The sequence below is a fragment of the Bos grunniens genome, chromosome 11, assembly GCF_055505025.1.
Source record: "Bos grunniens cultivar Pamir isolate PY7600 chromosome 11, Bosgru_T2T1.0, whole genome shotgun sequence".
NCBI classification, from domain to species: domain Eukaryota; kingdom Metazoa; phylum Chordata; class Mammalia; order Artiodactyla; family Bovidae; genus Bos; species Bos grunniens.
In genome coordinates this window covers 57,493,538-57,512,913 of record NC_141175.1, presented here as the reverse complement: position 1 = coordinate 57,512,913, position 19,376 = coordinate 57,493,538, and the positions used below count along the sequence as shown (strand labels likewise).

Sequence of the window (19,376 nt, the reverse complement as noted above, 5' to 3'; positions counted from 1 at the left end):
GAGTATGTTGCAAATAAAAGAAAAGTGAAAGTGTTAGAAGCTCAGTCCTGTCTGACTCTTTGTGACCCCATGGGCTGTAGCCCACGAGGCTCCTTTAGTCATGGGATTCTCCAGGCAGAAATACTGGAGTGGATTGCCATTTCCAGGAATGAGATAAAATTCCAGAAGAAGAGTAAACGATGTCCCCTTCCAGATTTTACTGGTTCACTTCGGCAGAGATTGTTCTTGGCCAGTCAGCTCAGTTTGCGTTTCTGGACATGTCAACTGGTAACGTCTTTGAGCCCGTGGGACTTGCTATCAGTGTCTATTTTGGGGTGAGGACAATGCCTGAGCTCTGAGGTCATGGGTGATGCTACTGGCTGAGAACAGTTGGACAGGACTTCCGGCTTGGTTTTGAATGAGCAAGGATGAACTTGCTGATTATAGGATGAACTTAGTGATTGCCTGGGTTCTCTGATCAGGTTTCCTAGACTATCAGAACTGGGTACTATACTTAGCAGTAGGTGGGGCTAGGAATTAGCTTTCCTGTCGTGGCAGAGTGGAATAACTGGCTTCATGTGCAAGGATGTCTGTGGTCTTGACTCTAGCCATCCTGCCTGGCTGAGTGGGTCACTGGCTTTGCTGTGTGGGTGATCTGCTCTTCCTGCCAGACTCTCCTAAGCACTGCTGGGCTACACAGTTTTCCAGGTGTTCTGGTCAGGTTCTTTGGCTGGGAAGGGCCAAGAGCTACACTCAGCAGAGAGCAGGGTGTGACTCAGTTCCCCTGCCTGGGTGAGTGGGGGGCCTGACCAGGCTCCAGGGCTGGCAAGGCACTTCCTTTGAGGACTTCGAATCAGGCAGATCTGCATCTGCTGAGCTCCTTGGTCAGACTGACTCTGCAGATGAGTAAAGCTGCTGGCTTGGACCACTACTTGGGTGCTGAGGGTAAGAACTTGGTCTGTCATGATCAGAGTGCTGGCTATTATATCCTCAGGCCTTCTATAACACAACTGGATTCCTAGGGGTCAAGTGCTGCAGAGTCTCTCACCATCTCTGTGATTCGAGACTGGAGTGAAACCCCAGTGTGGCCCAGAACATTGGGGAGCAGGATGTCCATCCTGACCTCTTTCTTTCCACTGGAGGAACTGGTAGGCTCAGGAGAGACCTCTTAATGTGGTGTTGTGATGGCCTGGGGGTAGGGCAGTGTGGTCAGTGTGTAACTGCTCCTCTTATCCTTCTAACATGGTCTGTCTCCGTTTCTGTGGCACAGGGGTATGCTTCAGCTTCACCCTCATGTTCTAGGACTTTCTCCATGTCTTATCCATGAATAACTGTTAGTTGTTCTTGTGGGGCGGAGCAAAGTGGGGACTGAGCTATATGGCCATCTTGGTGATGTCACTTGCTGTCACTTTGTTCTTGCATTATTTTCCTGATGTCATGAAATTGTTTATCTGTGTTCTCTTGTGACTCTCAGAGAATCTTTAGAATGATTATTTTGAATTCTTTGTGGGCCAACTTGTGGATCTCCATTTCTTGGGGCCAGTTATAGGAGGTTTACTGTGGAGTTACATTCCCCCGATTCTTCGCAATCCCTGTAGACTTAAGTAGTGTCAGTGCATTCGAAGAAGCAATCACTTCTTTCAGATTTCATGGGATGATTTTAGTAAGGGGAGACTTTTACCTGTAGCTTGGGGCACACTGGGGTGTTAGACTCCAGGTCTAGGAGGCAGGGCATCAAATATGGGGGCATGTGGTATGTGAAGGTCATGTCTCTTCCACTCTGGCTACTGGGATCCACAGGATCAACTGCATGTGCACTCTGCGAACACTGTGGAACGTTCGCAGAGGTGGCCAGGCTCACTGACGTCCCCAGCAGTGCCTCCACGTGCAGCTCCCAGGGCCCAGTGGGGAGCTGGTGGTGGCCACATATTCAATTCTCATTTGTAAAAGGTATTTACAAACTCAGATACAAGCTCACTGCGTGTAACATATATTAAAAATATTTTTCCCATTTTGTGATCATACTTAGTCATGTTTACAGTGTTTGGGAAACTAAAATGAAGTTAAAATATTTATGTGTAAGATTTATCATTTATTCTTTGGCTGATTTCTGTTATTAGAAAATTTTAATTAAAAAATTTATATATATGTATTAAAATTTTTATTGGAGTATAGTTGATTTAAAATGTTGTGTTAGTTTCAGATGTAAAACAAAGTGAATCAGTTATACATATACTTATCTACTCTTTTTTTAGATTCTTTTCCCATATAGGCCATTATAGAGTATTGAGTAGAGTTCCCTGTACTGTACAGTAAGTCCTTATTAGTTATTTATTTTCCCTGATATTAAAATACCCAAGTGTAATCAATGTAGAAAATGAAGTGAAGTGAAGTGAAAGTCGCTCAGTTGTGTCTGACTCTGTAACCCCATGGACTATACAGTCCATGGAATTCTCTAGGCCAGAATACTGGAGTGGGTAGCCCTTCCCTTCTCCAGGGGATCTTCCCAACCCAGGAATCAAACCCAGGTCTTCCACATTGCAGGTGGATTCTTTAGCAGTTGAGCCACTTTATTAGAGAATAAATTCAAAATCAGTTAAATTGGTTGTGGTAGACATGGATGTAATCCTACTTTAAAGTTAATTTAACTAAAATATAGCCATTATTTTTCCCTTTTCTTGAGTAAAGCATATGTCTCTAATTGATCTCACTTAGGGAATTACTTTTTTATATTTGCCTCCACAGAAATAGTTTATCACCTTCTGCTGTCTATGTCCTTCCTCTCCAAGTTAAGTCCCTTCTTAATGCTCTTAACCTCTGATTACATTTTCTTATGTAGAATTTAAAGGTGGAAGTAATAGTTGTTAAAAGAAGTAGTATTTTATAGGGTCCAAGAACTCTGTTATTAGATGGAAAGATTCCCTGAACTACATCATTCATACAAGCTATTCGAAGGACACATGCGATTATAACAAGTGTCCTTTTCCTGTTCTTGTTTTTGTGTGAAAGTCACTCAGTTGTGTCCAACTCTTTGTGACCCCATGGACTATACAGTCCCTGGAATTCTCTAGGCCAGAACACTGGAGTGGGTAGCCTTTCCCTTTCCTGTTCTTGCTCTTTGGTTATTTAAATAGGTACCTGGGTGTCTGTGAAGAGGAAAACCATATTCCTGTCTTCTACACCAGCCAGTTTGTACAGCTTCCTCAGGTCCTCATGAAAACTGTCATAATTATACCCCCGGCTCAACTCAATCTGCAAACATCTATAACCACATATATGAGCTGCGAGCCTTGTAAGAGACTGCTTTCCTGTGCCTCCCACTCCAACCAGCAGGGCGTTGCCTCTCTCCTGACGAATCATGCGAGCGATCCTGTGGGAGACAAAGCAGAAAAAGGTTTAGTTATGGGGTACAAATGTGGCTTCTGCACTGAGGCCCCACCCCAGAGTGGAAGGCTAGTGGATGCTGGAGGGTTATTCCCCAGCCAAAGGCCACAGGAAAGAACAGGGTATGTCTGAGGTTCATGGTTGGGAGAAAAACCCTGGGGGTTTCCTTATAGCTATCTCTCGTCCATTTCCTATAGGCTGTTGACCTTGGTCATGAAAATTGAGAAAAACAAATATACTATATTAAATACATACATATGGAATAAAAAAAATGGTACAGATGAACCCATTTGCAGGGCAGGAATAGAAATGTAGACGGAGAGAACAGACACGTAGACAAAGGCAGAGAAGGGGAGGGTGGGATGAATTAGGAGATTAGGATTGGCATATATACACTACCATGTGTGAAACAGTTAACCTAGTGGGAAGCTGTTGTATAGCATAGGGAGCTCAGCTTGGTGCTCTGTGATGACCTAGAGGGGTGGGTTGGAGGGAGGTTCAAGGGGGAGAGGATATGTGAATACATATAGCTGATTCCCTTCATCGTACAGCAGAAATGAACACAACATTGTAAAGCAATTATATTCCAATAAAAAAAAAATCTCTTCTCCCTTTAAAGTGTGAAGGGTCTATCAGGAATGCTGATTTAGGCCACGACTTACATTAATCATTATATTGGCAAGCAGGTCTTTATTTCTAAGGGTGAGAAAGCAGAAAAATCACTGAACATAAGAAAAGAGACTGCAGCTCAAGAAAAGATCAACAGGAACAATCTGAAGTGGATTTACTATGTACAATTTCTGATTCATGTTAACAATAAAGATTTTTTTAAATGCCATCATGATACTGGAGTGAGCACTCAGAAATGGGGGGAAAATCCAAGTTTAGGAAAAACTGATTGAAGATGGAAAACCTGACTACCAAAGTGAAAACATTAGTGGAAGATGGGTCTTGAAAATAGGATACAGTGAAAAACTGAGTGGGTAGAGTAGAAGACAAACTCAAGACATTTACCCAGAACTCAAATAAAAAAAATAATGATATTAAAAATGATGAGAGAAAATGGAATATAAGGATGACAAATCTAGGAGAAACAAATGGAATCACAGAGACCACACTATAGGAATTGCAGAAGAAACGAAGGGACAGAGTTGAAATAAAAGAAAAAAACCTCAGAGTTGAACCCATTGATCTGAGGAAGTTACTGAGGGTCAGGAAAAAAAGTCAAAGAAGAGAAGCAAAACACAATGTTTTCTAAGAGAGATATAAAATAAACTCTGTGTGTGTGTGTGTGTGTGTGTAGGTGAATGGATGTAGGCATGCATATATGAAATAGAAATCTATATATCTATATTAGACATAATTTTGCGAGCATCTAAAATGTACATATAATAGACTACTCCCAAGGGGGTTTCCCTGGTGTTTCAGACTGTAAAGAATCTGTCTGCAATGCAAAAGATCCAGGTTTGATCCCTGGTTTTGGAAGATCCGCTAGAGAAGGGAATGGCTACCCACTCCAGTATTCTTGCCTGGAGAATCCCATGGACAAAGGAGCCTGGTGGGCTACAGTCCACAGGATAGAGTCTACCATGACTGAGTGAGTAACACTTTCGACTTAGCATGCATACATGAATCAATATATGAAATAGAAATCTACATTTTAGACATAACTAAAAATGTGTGGGGATCTAAAAAATAGATATACTAGATTACTCCTAAGGGGTCAAATAATTATAGGCTGGCCTCAAGAATCTCTTTTACAAGATGCCATTCCACAGTGGTTAAGAGGGAAAACTATCATGTTATTTCTCAGAGAATAAACCACCTGCAAACCTATCCTAAAAGGTTCCTTGAGGTATATAGAAAAGCATGAATAAAATTCAAACACTCAAGAAAGGGGAAAGGATGTCAGTATAAAAGTGAGCAGTTTGTATGAGAGTCAAGTTCACTGCTGTTAAGATAAAAATGTAGGGACTTCCCTGATGGTCCAGTGGTTGAGAATCTGCCTTGCAATGCAGGGGACACAGGTTTGACCCCTGGTGACTTAGCAGCAGCAGCAGCAGCAGCAGGGGAAACTAAGATCCCACAGGCTGAGAAGCAACTAACTGTACACAACGAGAGAGCCCACAAGCCATAACTAAGACCTGATAGAGCCCGATAAATGAAATAAATATTTTAAAAGGTCAGTAAACTCTCCTTAAAAAGAAGTTGCAAATGTAAAAATTTTCTTTGAAAAATTATCATTGAAAATCTCACATTGGACTATAGTTTGCTAGGCTCCTCTGTCCATGGGATTCTCTAGGCAAGAATACTGGAGTGGTTTGCCATTCCATTTTCCAGGGGATCTTCCCAACCTAGGGATTGAACCCAGGTCTCCTTCATTGCAGGCAGATTCTTTACCATCTGAGCCACCAGGGAAGCCCCAACTGGGTCATGAGAAACTAGAAAAATCATGAAATGTTGTTGTGCGTTTAGTCTTGTCTGACTCTTGGTGATCCTGTGGACTGTAGCCCACCAGGCTCCTCTGTCCATGGGATTCTCCAGGCAAGAATAATGGAGTGAGTTGCTATTTCCTCCTCCAGGCAATCTTCCTGACCCAGGGATCGAGCCTGAGTCTCCTGCATTGCTGGTAGATTCTTTACCGCTGAGCTATTGGGGAAAGCCCAGGAAATCATGAGAGAAATGTAAAAGGTTTAATTTCTCCCTCTCAATCTCTGTTTTTTTAAGGAAAGCATCTTTCTATCCATCTTCTTTATCTATTTCTAATTCATAATGTTTATAACTAAAAAAAAAGGTTCAAATATTTGAGAAGGATAATGGCTTTATTACTTTTTTAATTAAGAAAGTAAAATATGATCATTGTAACCGATAGGAAAAAAAACACTGCTAACCCTTTACCACATGTACACTCCATCATGAGGGTCTGGATGCTGTCCTGTTCTCCATGGCAGTAGTGTGTTGTTGTTCAGTTGCTAAGTCATGTCCGACTTTTTTTGACCCCATGAACTGCAGCACGCCAGGCTTCCCTATCCTTCACCATCTCCCAGAGTTTGCACAAATTCATGTCCTTTGAGTCGATAATGCCATCAAACCATCTCCTTCTCTGTCACCCCGTTTTCCTCCCGCCCTCAGTTGTTCCCAGCATTAGGGTCTTTTCAAATGAGTTGGTTCTTCACATCAGGTGGCCAAAGTACTGGAGCTTCAGCATCAGTCCTCCCAATGAACATTCAGGGTTGATTTCCTTTAGGACTGACTGGTTTGATCTCCCTGCTGTCCAAGGGACTCCCAAGAGTCTTCTCCAGCATCACAGTTTGAAAGCACCAGTTCTTCGGCACTCAGCCTTCCTTGTGGTCCAGCTCTCACGTCTGTACATGACTACTGGAAGAATCATAGCTTTGACTGTACGGACCTTTGTTGGCAAAGTGATGTTTCTGCTTTTTAACATGCTGTCTAGGTTGGCCATAGCTTTTCTTCCACGGAGCAAGCCTCTTTTAATTTCATGGCTTATAGTAAGTGCTTCATAAACAAATTTATGTCTGTTGACTTGTATGTGTGTGTTTGCAAAGATGGACTTAAAGTCTACACCACATTTTGTTTTGTGATTTTTTTGATAAATAATGCTTTATGGACATTCTCATGCTAGTTATAATGGCAGAGTTGAGTAGGTGTGACAGGGACTATAGCAGAGCCTAAAATATTTACCATCTGGTTATTTACCAAAAAAAAAAAAAAAAAAAAAGCGTGGCTCCTTTCCTTAGGAACTGCCAGCTAAAACTGACGCTTGCCATCTGGTTCTACAATAATGGAGTCACTCGTCACTGCAATTGCTGGCCTTCAGCACACCCTGAAAGGAGTTCAGGGTGGACATCAGGTGTTGCCCTAAAGGTCCGCGAGCGAGCGACGAGAATGAAAACAGAACACAAAATCTGGTGCAATGCGTCAGGGGACCTGCAGCCTCTATTGTACTGAGGTTGAGAGTCCACCGTGAGTCCAGCTTTTATTTCTAATTACAGACTACAAAACTTTCTTTGCTCTATCTTTCCCAAGACACTACCTCGACATAGTCCAGATCTCCTTGTTTATACCCCAGGTCGTTCCCTTCTAGGATAGTCTCAGGAGCAATCAGCAAGTGCGTAGGCAGTGTTCATGCCTAATGCTGACCCAGTGTTCCAAGGTCCATGCTCGCAGTCATACTCCCTTCTGGGTCTGGCCTTGGGGTTTGTAACAAGGAGATTATTCTTAAGAAAAACATGAAAGACAATCATTAACACAGTTTCTTGATATATGCTGTTTTTCCAGGTGCTATTTCTGTGGAATTTCTCAAGGCTGTGAAAGTATATTATTAGAAATTCCCACTACAGTCAGGAACGAGGCACTCTGTGCTCTGGGAAAAACTGGTAGGACAGGGCTTAGATGTCCATTTTCAGGAGATTTTATGAACTCAATTTCTTATATCTTCTCATATCTAGAAGAGCACTAAAATCATTAAAGGAGACATCTGCTCCTTGTGACTAGCAGCAGCCTTCTGTCAAAATGTGCGCCTGACTGCATGTATCCCCCTTCACTAAAATCACGTACATACTGACTTTCCCCTACCTCTCTGGAGCAGTTCCTTGGAGTTATCTGAGAGGCTGTCTGTGGGCTACAGTCCTCATTTTTCCCTAGATAAAACTTAATTTGCAACTCTCACAGTGTTTTTTTTTTTTTTTCCAGTTGACAGATCCTTTGTTAATTCCTCCCCCAAAGCAACTAAGACCCACAGGTACAATCTCCATTGCTATGTCTCTGTCACAACATACATCTAACAGAAGACACGTTAGATCATCTGTTTGCTTATATTTCCTCAGTTACCTCTGAGAGTATAAAATTGAGGGTTCAATGGATGTGTCCCAATGTTTTGTTATTTTTTCCCCATAATGCATCAGGGTGCTACAGTGGATAAATATTGAATATTATTAATATCTTGCATCATTTATGTTACTCTTCCCTTTTTTCCTTTACATTATAGTAATTTGTTACTTCCATTTGAGATTGAGAAAACAAATGACTTGTGCATCTGCTTCCTAGTGTTATTTTTTTCTGTCAACTTACATATCAATGGATAAAAACCTCCCTCCACTGAGAATCTTCCAAAATTACATTTTCTCTACTGTAGAGGCAAGAGATACATTTCCTAATTAGTTGTTTAATTTTATTATTACTTAAAATTTTTTTTTTGTCCATGACACACAGCATTAGGAATCTTAGTTCCCAGACCAGGAATCAAACTTATGCTCCCTGCAGTGGATGCCTGGAGTCTTAAGCATACTGGACTGCCAGCGAAGTCCTGTTAATGGCTTTATAGAGATCCATTTGACCATCCTTGGAGTATGATGACAACTTTGGGGGCGTGTAACTGCCTCTTGAGAAACCTGTATACAGGTCAGGAAGTAACAGCTCAAACTGGACATGGAACAACAGATTGGTTCCAAATAGGAAAAGGAGTACATCAAGGCTGTATATTGTCACCCTGCTTATTTAACTTATATACAGAGTACATCATGAGAAACGCTGGGCTGGAAGAAGCACAAGCTGGAATCAAGATTGCTGGGAGAAATATCAATAACCTCAGATATGCAGATGACATCACCCTTATGGCAGAAAGTGAAGAGGAACTAAAAAGCCTCTTGATGAAAATGAAAGAGGAGAGTAAAAAAGTTGGCTTAAAGCTCAACATTGAGAAAACTAAGATCATGGCATCTGGTCCCATCACTTCATGGCAAATAGATGGGGAAACAGTGGAAACAGTGTCAGACTTTATTTTTTGGGGCTCCAAAATCACTGCAGATGGTGACTGCAGCCATGAAATTAAAAGATGCTTACTCCTTGGAAGGAAAGTTATGACCAAGCTAGATAGCATATTCAAAAGCAGAGACATTACTTTGCCAACAAAGGTCCGTCTAGTCAAGGCTATGGTTTTTCCAGTAGTCACGTATAGATGTGAGAGTTGGACTATGAAGAAAGCTGAGCGCTGAAGAATTGAGGCTTTTGAACTGTGGTGTTGGACGAGACTCTTGAGAGTCCCTTGGACTGCAAGGAGATCCAACCAGTCCATTCTAAAGGAGATGGATCCTGGGTGTTCTTTGGAAGGAGTGATGCTAAAGCTGAAACTCCAGTACTTTGGCCACCTCATGCGAAGAGTTGACTCATTGGAAAAGACTCTGATGCTGGGAGGGATTGGGGCCAGGAGGAGAAGGGGACGACAGAGGATGAGATGGCTGGATGACATCACTGGCTGGATGACATCACTGACTCGATGGACGTTAGTTTGAGTTGGTGATGGACCAACTCCGGGAGTTGGTGATGGACAGGGAGGCCTGGCGTGCTGTAATTCATGGGGTCTCAAAGAGTCAGACACGACTGAGCGACTGAACTGAACTGACTGAACGTATAAATTGTCTGATGCAAACTGCTCTTTGAAAGCACAGGCTCTGAAGTCAGTTCTAATTTTTTGAGTTGAGAAAGCTTTTATTCAGTTATTCAATGCAACAAAAGCCTAGAATGTTAACAAATGGAAATCTACTATCTGTTATATAACTGAAAATTTGGTATTTGCCCCCAAACTGCTTCCCACCATGGAAGCCCTGTTCATTGCTAATCAGCAGTAGGTGTTTGAAGGCTCTTATTTCCTCTAATTCCTAACTACCAGTCCTCTCTAGAGAAAACATCTACATCGTTATTCACATGGCAGTCCTTTTTGTCAGAAAACCAAATCTCCCCCATTCTACAAATGGTTTTTAATTTCCTTCTGTAATAATTTAAGCAAACTTTAAGTAGCCTGGTGATTCCCATTCATGAAAGTAAGAGAGGTTATAAATATAATTAAACCGACTTTTCCTATCATCTGGTCTATTCTTCAGGAAGTTTCTCAGACCAGGATTCTGCTGTTAGTTTATTTTCTTTCAGGCTTAGGGATTGCCTGAGCCATGGGAATAAAAGTTGTTAGGAGAAAGCGTGTGGGTATTTTGGCAGGGGGCAGATGGGAAGCAAGTGGTATCTTGACAACCCAATGATAAACTATTGTGTTTTACAACCCTTGAGCTGTGATGAACATGAATCTTTGAATTAGAGTTAATTAAATAGCAGAAGTATGGGAAGCACAAAAGACTTGGCTTGCTTATGGTTATAGAAAAAAAAATTCTGGAGATTTGTCAATCTTAATACGGTCCAATACTAAAATATAGTTGACGAGGGAAACAAACAAAGCAATTGTTGTCTTCCATGGTAGTAGCCTATGGGAAATCTTGCCCTCACACACATTTTGCACAGCTTATTCCACAGAATGCTACATCAAATCTGGGTATCACATGCTAAGTGAAACATTGAAAAATGATAAAGGGCTCAGTATGTTGAAGACTGGAAATAATTGCTAGTAGGAAACAGTGAAAAGTCTGGCATAATTGTGCCTGGAGAAAGTGAAGCTAAGAGGAGCTTGGTAATGATTTTCAAGTATTTGGAGGAACTGTTATGAAAAAGAGTGGATCCATTTTGGGCCGAGGCATCTACCAGTGAAGCTAGAATCTACGCACTGGTTACAATTCCTGTAGCCTATCACTGACCAGCTAGAGGCTGTTGTTGCTCAGTCACTAAATTGTGTCTGACTCTTTGCACCCCATGTACTAAAGCTGGCCAGGCTCCTCTGTCCATGGAATTCTCCAGGCAAGAATACTGGAGTGGGCCATTTCCTTCTTGCCAGTTGCCATTTCCTTCTTCAGGGGATCTTCCCAACCCTCCTCCTGTACTGGCAGGCAGGTTCTCTTCCACTGAACCACCTGGGAAACCTGAAGCACTGCTTATGATCCTCAGCCTGCCACTCACCAGCAAGAGGGCGTGGGACAATGGACTTAACCTCTCTGTGACACACAGTATTATCCAAAACTGGCTGCAGTAATGTTCCTGATTCTACTTGTTTTGACTCTACAAACAGGTAGAGTCTCTGATCCTGTCTTGTGAATCAGTATGAATCTTCGGCCTGATAAAGTATGGCAGAAGCAATGCTGAGTAACTCCCAAGGCTGTGTTGTGAAAGGCCATTTGCCTTCAGCCTGGTAGTCTTTTGGGGCACAAGCCTTTGGAGCCCTGAGTTACCATGTAAGAAGTCCCAACACTCTCATGATGCTCATGCAGAGACAGTGGAGTCCACATGGAGGCAGAGTGTTCTAGGCGGAGTCTGACTGCAATTGTGTGAGAGATCCCAGGGAAGAATGGCTGGGACCCATGAGAAATAATGAAAAAAATGAAGCTACTAAGTATTACAGTGGATTATTATATAGCATCAGACCATTGGAACATTCTCTGAGCCTTATATTTAGAAAGATCATGATATTGAGCCACAGATAAGTGTTACCGAAGTTAAATGAGATATTCCATATCATGGTTTATAGTCACACTCAGTGCCATTGGTATCAGAAGATGGAGTATCAGAAGTTACGGGGAGCAGATCTTAACTTACCTTTGAAGGGTCATTCCAACACTTAAAATTTTTTTTTACTGAGGTACAGTTGATTGACAATTTTGTGTTTATTTCTTCTGTAGAGCAAAGTGACTCAGTTATACACACACCTATATATCATTTTCCATTATGGTTTGTCACAGGATGTTGAATATAAGTCCCTGTGCTATACAGTATAACCTTGTCATTTTAACATTTTTAACACATTTTTACAATTTCAGAATTGTTCAATAGGACAAGAGCCACTTCAAAAAGTTGTGTGTGCCCCAAGGACTGCAGATATTCAGACTCGATACCTAGACATCAGGGATGGCCCTCACAGGATACCTGCAGTGGGTATGAGTCAGACTCATAAGCAGATGGAATCTACGGTCCTTGCATTTGACTTGTTTTGCTACAAACAAAGCAAAATCTCCTATTTCTTTAGGCATGCATGTTAAATCAGTCTGGCTACTCTGTATATTTCTGTAAACCACATTTAGATTTTAAAAATTATTTTGTAATGAGACAGGACATTTTCAAAACAAAAGCAATCTATTAATATTTTGCAAAAATAATGACTTTCGAGATTGCATACAAAGTTCATGCCATACATATTTTAAAGATATCAAAAATAACTTTTAAGTTATAGCAAGATTTGGTAATAGACCTTTGTCCATCTAGCAGTCAATTTTAAGAGTTTGTATAACTTAATCCTTACCTTTTAATATAAAAGAAAATAGATCAATGCATTATTGGGTACTTGATGGCACTTTACCTTGAAACATGCTCTATAGCATCCTGGAAGAACACCAGCTTTACTTCTTTGGGGTTTATAAGGTTATAATCATCAAGGTAGTCCTGTAGAACATTTGCGATTTTCTCCATATCAGGCATGTCATCATAAATCCGGTCAGATCTATCTGCTCCAAACTAGAAGACGATTTATTGGATAAGAACCAAGTTGGATCAGTTCTGATGTATAAACATATATAATAAACATAACCTTAGGAGGGGTCATTATTTCTATTTCTATTTAATCATTTGCTTATATATGCTAGCAGGGCTGTAAAATGAAGGAAATGGGATTAAAGTAACTCAGATATTCATGGTTAACTGAAAAATTAATTTAATTCAACCTCTTCGTTAAGAGTCAGATACAACTGAGTGACTTCACTTTCACTTTTCCCTTTCATGCATTGGAGGAGGAAATGGCAACCCACTCCAGTGTTCTTGCCTGGAGAATCCCAGGGACGGGGGAGCCTGGTGGACTGCCGTCTCTGGGGTCGCACAGAGTCAGACAGGACTGAAGTGACTTAGCAGCAGCAGCTTCAAGTGAGACACTGGAATTTCAAATGATCTTTGCAATAAAATTCACACAAAAGTTCAGAAATGATTTAAAAAATTTTCTCACTTCTCTCTCATTTAACTTAACTCTGGTTTCATACTTTTGCTCCTAGGCTGTTGACATCAGAAAAGTGAAATGGTTGAAAATTAGGTTTGGCAGACTGTTTATTAAAAAATCATGCTAGAACTATATGTAGTTTTTACATACTAGTCATTTGTTTAAATAAATCATTGAGAATGATATTTGGTACAAACTATAGGGCACTGAGTTCCTGTTTGGACCTATTGATAATTAATTGTCTTTGCCATAGCAACTGTCCCGGGGACATTTTCTTTTGAAATCTTTGACTAAAATACACATAGGCAACGGAAGAAGAGTCCAACTGCTCTTTGCTTTGCTTCATTTTCCCATTTGATAATACCACCATTAGAAACACATAGGAAATATAATCACCACCTGAAAATAAGCTTTAAACTTTTAAAAAGAAATATTAAATATATATAGTGCATAGAATAAATTGTTTATTATTACCATTTTTTGTTGTCTAGGGTTACCAGAGTGGTGAGATATTGCATAAATATAATATAAAGATGAATCCATTCATTTGTTTAAATACCACTGGTTGAGAGCCACTGCTGCAGCTCTGTGTAGGAAACAGGATTTAAGTTGAACTAAGCAGACATGGCCCTTGCTTTCTTAGACACACTAGTAGTGTTGTGTGTGCCCAAGCAAGAGTCGTCTTGGTAAAACAAGATGGCTACCTGTCAACATAGGTACGGTAGTTAGTTAGATAGAAGTCTTTTAACCTAGACTAAGATTACTCACCTATAAGAAGTATATTCTAGGTGGGTCTAGAAGGTAAAATTAGGGCCTACATGTAGATGTTATTAGGGGGGACAGACTTGAGGCACTTTAGTTCAGTCACTCAGTTGTGTCCGACTCTTTGCGACCCCATGAATTGCAGCACACCAGGCCTCCCTGTCCATCACCAACTCCTGGAGTTTACCCAAACTCATGTCCATTGAGTTGGTGATGCCATCCAACCATCTCATCCTCTGTCATCCCCTTCTCCTCCTGCCCTCAATCTTTCCCAGCATCAGGGTGTTTTCAAATGAGTTAGGTCTTTGCATCAGGTGGCCAAAGTATTGGAGTTTCAGCTTCAACATCCATCCTTCCAATGAACATCCAGGATTGAAGCACTTAGTAAAAGGAAAATTTTGCTACTAATTAGAGCTACCCTGAAATGAAGAAGGCTAACTAATTAGCTAACTAATTAGCTAGCTAACTGCTAACTAATTAGCTTCTCATCACTGGAAATATCTGAGCAGAGTCTGAAGAGCTACATAGAATATGGTAAGAGAATTCCAGTTCTGAGTTAACAGACTAAACTTCTTTGCTTCCTTTCAAATGGAATACCTGATAATTCAGTCTCTGATTCACTGTTATCAAAATGAATGTAACTAGATCAGAAGTCAGCAATCTTTTTCTCTCAAGAGCCATATAGTAAATATTTTAGGCTTTGCAGGTCATATAGTAACTGTTGCTAGTACTTCAGTCTGTTTGGTCATTAGAAAGCAACCAGATAAATAAGACAGAGTCAAATGGGTCCTGTGTTCCTATAGAACTTCATTTACAAACATGAGTGGTGAGTGGATTTGGACTATGGACCATAGTTTGCTGACCACCCTCCACCCCCAGTCTAGGTCTTGAATCTTCACATGTGCAAAGCTCCTGTAGAATATGAACTTGAACTAGAAAACAGTAAATGTTTTATAAATTTCAAATGTAGTCAAGTCACTACAACACACTTACCTTAATGAAATCTCCAAATATGATGGGCCTAGTCAAAAAATATTCCAGGCCTATAGCAATTCCAAAATGTTTGTCTATTCAAAAAATAAAATCAATTTTTAATATAATGATTAGCTTGAATGCAGGGTATTAATGGTAAGATACACACAATAACTACCCCTGGTACTTTACTTAGAAGCCTAATTAATACACATGAAACTGAGAGAAAGACCATGTTAATACCACATCACTTTGGTTTTATTGATAATCTCTTGAATTTAAGGTTAAGAATACTTACTATTAATAATCATTTTTATTAAATAACAGATATGAATACATATTAATAAATAAATACTTTAGAAGTATCCTGGCTTCTTACCTGACAAAATGCTGTTTATTTTCTACTTTCCCTCCTCTACTTAAAATTCTATACTGAATTAGGAATATTAATTCTTCCTGAATTTCAATGAAATGATTTTCATAATACTTCACATGTTGTTATATATGTGGGTCATCAAAGAAAAAAACTTTTACTAATGAATGATTACAATTTATTTTGCTCATTTTTAGAAACCAAATTGTGTCTCCTCGGTCATCTAATGGCTAGGATTAGAAAACAAATTGTTTTTCTACTAAACAATAAAAATAACCCCTGAAAAAACCTAACTAAATAAAGAAGGATAGATTGATATAAAGATTGATATTTACTGGCCATTTCTGTCAAAATAGCATGGAAATAGTGCTTATCTTCATTATTAATCAAACGATCATGGAAGACTCTTTGACATTCATGGCAGAAGAGTCTGAAGATCTGTATTTCTTCTCTTATTGTTCCTGGGTCACACTGAAGAATACCTGTTTTTTTTTCAGAAAGGGAGAAAAGAAAAACTCTACAATTGTGGAATATCTAGTGATAGTTTAATTAATGAGAAAATCCGTAAGTTCAACTTTATCCCACACTAAAGGAAATGGGTAGTTGGGTATATACATATAGTCATTGTGACCTCATTTTTTGAAAGCAAAATTGGGGACACATTATCAGCACAAATGAGGAGGGTAGCAGAAGGGGGATATGGGGCCTAAAGAGAACTATTATTATTATTTTTTAATATCTTTGTAGCTTATTTTATTTTTAAAACAATTTTGGCCACACCACTGTGGCATGTGGAATCTTAGTTCCTCGATCAGGGATAGGACCCACGTTCCCTGCACTGGAAGGCAGAGTCTTAACCATTGGACATTCAGGGAAGTCCCAAGAGAATTGTGTCTTTTAAGATGGGAGGTATTATAGCAGAATCGTATGCTGTTAGGGATGATCTGACAGAAGAAGTACTGACAATGCAGAAGAGAAGGGGGACGCATAAAGCAAAATCCTAGAGTCAGCAGGAGGGGATGGGTTCAGTACCATGGAGGCTGTTGGCATATATTAGGGGCAGGGACAGCTGAACCACTGCAGTGGGAGAGAAGGCAGGGGCAGGGTGTCTGGGAGATTTGGAAGAGGAACCCCTTCTGGTTTGATTCTATACATATATTTTTTTTTTCCTTCAGTGAAAAAGAAGACAGGCCACCAGCTGGGAGTGAGAAATGGGATGGTGGTTTGAGGAAAGTTGTGGAGCAGTCAGTGAAGGGTGGGGGTGGAGGGTGACTAAACCAGGGATACTGTAATGGAATTTCCAGGCAAATCTCAGACACCCATGTACATACACTTTTATGGAGGGATGTGTGGGTGAATGGAAATGGAAGGAGGGTGCAGGCCAGGGAACGAGAGTTCCATACACTACCTTGCACACATTTAGATAAATCCCTCAAGTTAAAGACGTAATGAGACTTGGCTGGTGTTGGCAGAAGATCAACACTCATCCTGTTGTAGATTTCAACTGAGGCTTCCACAATGTTGGATGCAGTTTGCTTTACAGCTGGTGTGAAGTCATTCAGGAAGCCGTTTAAGATGGCCTAGAACCAGAAATGTAATATAAGAGGGTTGGAATGTTTTCAACCAAAATTTATCTTTCAAATACTCCAGACCTGATCAAATTCCAGTGCAAGGACATGTGGATGTTAAAAAGTCTTCTTTTCTGGGAAAGGGGTAAAATAGGCATTTGGGCTTCCCTGGTGGCTCAGACAGTAAAGACTTCGCCTGCAGTGCAGGAGACCTGGGTTTGATCCCTGGGTTGGGACAATCCACTGGAGAAGGGAATGGCTACCCACTCCAGTGGATTCTCTGGATTCTCTTGCCTGGAGAATCCAGAGACAGAGGAGTCTGGTGGGCTACAGTCCAGGGTCGCAAAGAGTTGGACATGACTGAGCAACTAACACTTTTCACAAATCAGGCACTTGGGATCAGCATATATGAATTACTGTCTATAAAAGAGATAAACAATAAAGTCCTACTGCAGTCCTATCTGCAGTAGGAAGATCCTCTGGAGAAGGAAATGGCAGCCCACTCCAGTATTCTTGCCTGGAAAATCTCATGGATGGAGGAACTTGGCAGGCTACAGTCCATGGGGTCACAAAGAGTTGGACACGACTGAGCAACTTCTCTTTCACTTTCACTGACTCGATGGACATGAGTTTGAGCAAACTCCGGGAGACAGTGAAGGACAGGGAAGCCTGGGGTGCTACAGTTCATGGGTTGCAAATAGTAGGACATGACTTAGCGACTGAACAACAACAGTTGTATGTATACAAATATAGTATTTTACATATGAATATAGTTGTATATATGCAAGTACAGTTATATATATATAAAGTATATATTTATAATTACATATATGTTAGTTCATTTATCTGTATTATCTGTCTCTATGGTAGAAGATCTATGAGGACAGGGGTGGCATCTGTTTTGCTTAAAGTGATGTACCAACATCTGGTGCATGGTTGATACTCATCAAGTATTTCTTTAGTGAATGAATGAAGGGCTATTAAACTGATATTCATAAATTAAAACTATCAGGTGGCTATCAAGTTTACTGAGGATCACAGCTTGGTATTCTGTCCAAAGATCTGGCTTATATGACATGTTTGCCAACTTTTAAAAGTTTTACTGAGAATATTCATACAAGACAAAGACAGAATTTCCACAGTTTAAGGAAAGATGGATTTGTCATGAGGACATTAGTAATGTTTTATGGAGTTGATCATGGCTTTTAATCACTGCTGTTATATCTTTCTAATTAGAATTTACAACTAAGTTCAGGGACCTCCCTGATGGTTCAGTGGTTAAGACTCTGCATTTCCAGTGCAGGGGGTGTGGGTTTGATCCCTGGTCAGGGAACTAAGATCCCAGATGCCAAGTGGCCAAAAAAAAAAAAAGAATTTACATCTAATTTAGTGACATTATCAATTTAATCTGTTGTATGCTATTCAATTTACCTTCAGAATATATAGTGATGCATATTTTTGCACAAAAATTCCAGCAGATAAACAACTAAAATGTGTGTGAACCATGGTTCTTGATTCACCTACAACTGTACATAATCCAAACTATGACCCATTGTTAATGGGTATCTCCCTGCATATATGTGTTGTTTAACTAACTTAAAATAGACTCTCAAGAAAGTTGTGATATTACTGATTGTTTTAGAACTAAGAGACAATTAAAAACATAAGTATAAGCATATTATATATTATATATGTGAAGAAGGCTGAGCGCCGAAGAATTGATGCTTTTGAACTGTGGTGTTGGAGAAGACTCTTGAGAGTCCCTTGAACTGCAAGGAGATCCAGCCAGTCCATTCTGAAGATCAGCCCTGGGATTTCTTTGGAAGGAATGATGCGAAAGCTGGAACTCCAGTACTTTGGCCACCTCATTCAAAGAGTTGACTCATTGGAAAAGACTCTGATGCTGGGAGGGATTGGGGGCAAGAGGAGAAGGGGACGACAGAGGATGAGATGGCTGGATGGCATCACTGACTCGATGGACGTGAGTCTGAGTGAACTCCGGGAGTTGGTGATGGACAGGGAGGCCTGGCGTGCTGCGATTCATGGGGTCGCAAAAAGTCGGACACGACTGAGTGACTGATCTGATCTGATCTGATACATATACTATGTAGACTCATAGGTTTCTTTTATGTAGTAAACATAGATCAGTTTATTTATGTTGCTATCAACAAATTTACTTTTACTTGTTGATTTTGCTTTTTTCAATTCTTGTTTATCCCCAAGTTCCTTCTCCTCCACACAAAGGACAGGAAAGGTGGACTGTGAACTCTTGAACTCTGCTTAGATGGGTTGTGATTAAAAAGAAAGCTTGGAATCCAAGTCCTTTCTTCTACAGATAAAATATCCAGTCCATCCTGGTAATGAGGAAAACACATGTTCCCATGTGAATACAGTCCAACTTAGTGGCCCCCAGAATCTCAATTTTGCTGCTTTGCATTTCCATTGTGGCCTTGGTTAGTGCGAG

General features: G+C 40.4%; 1 protein-coding gene across 1 annotated transcript in view; it reads right to left on the bottom strand.

The window, feature by feature from the left end:
* Positions 1 to 19,376, bottom strand: part of DNAH6 (dynein axonemal heavy chain 6) — a 271,992-nt gene that overhangs the window by 99,441 nt on the left and 153,175 nt on the right. Inside the window, exons 42-46 of the mRNA XM_086326512.1 lie at positions 16,753 to 16,924; positions 15,680 to 15,826; positions 14,993 to 15,066; positions 12,611 to 12,765; positions 3,118 to 3,349 (exon numbers count right to left, since the gene is read on the bottom strand). Coding sequence (XP_086182638.1) covers positions 3,118 to 3,349; positions 12,611 to 12,765; positions 14,993 to 15,066; positions 15,680 to 15,826; positions 16,753 to 16,924 — 780 coding nt within the window. The remainder of the gene's footprint in view (positions 1 to 3,117; positions 3,350 to 12,610; positions 12,766 to 14,992; positions 15,067 to 15,679; positions 15,827 to 16,752; positions 16,925 to 19,376) is intronic.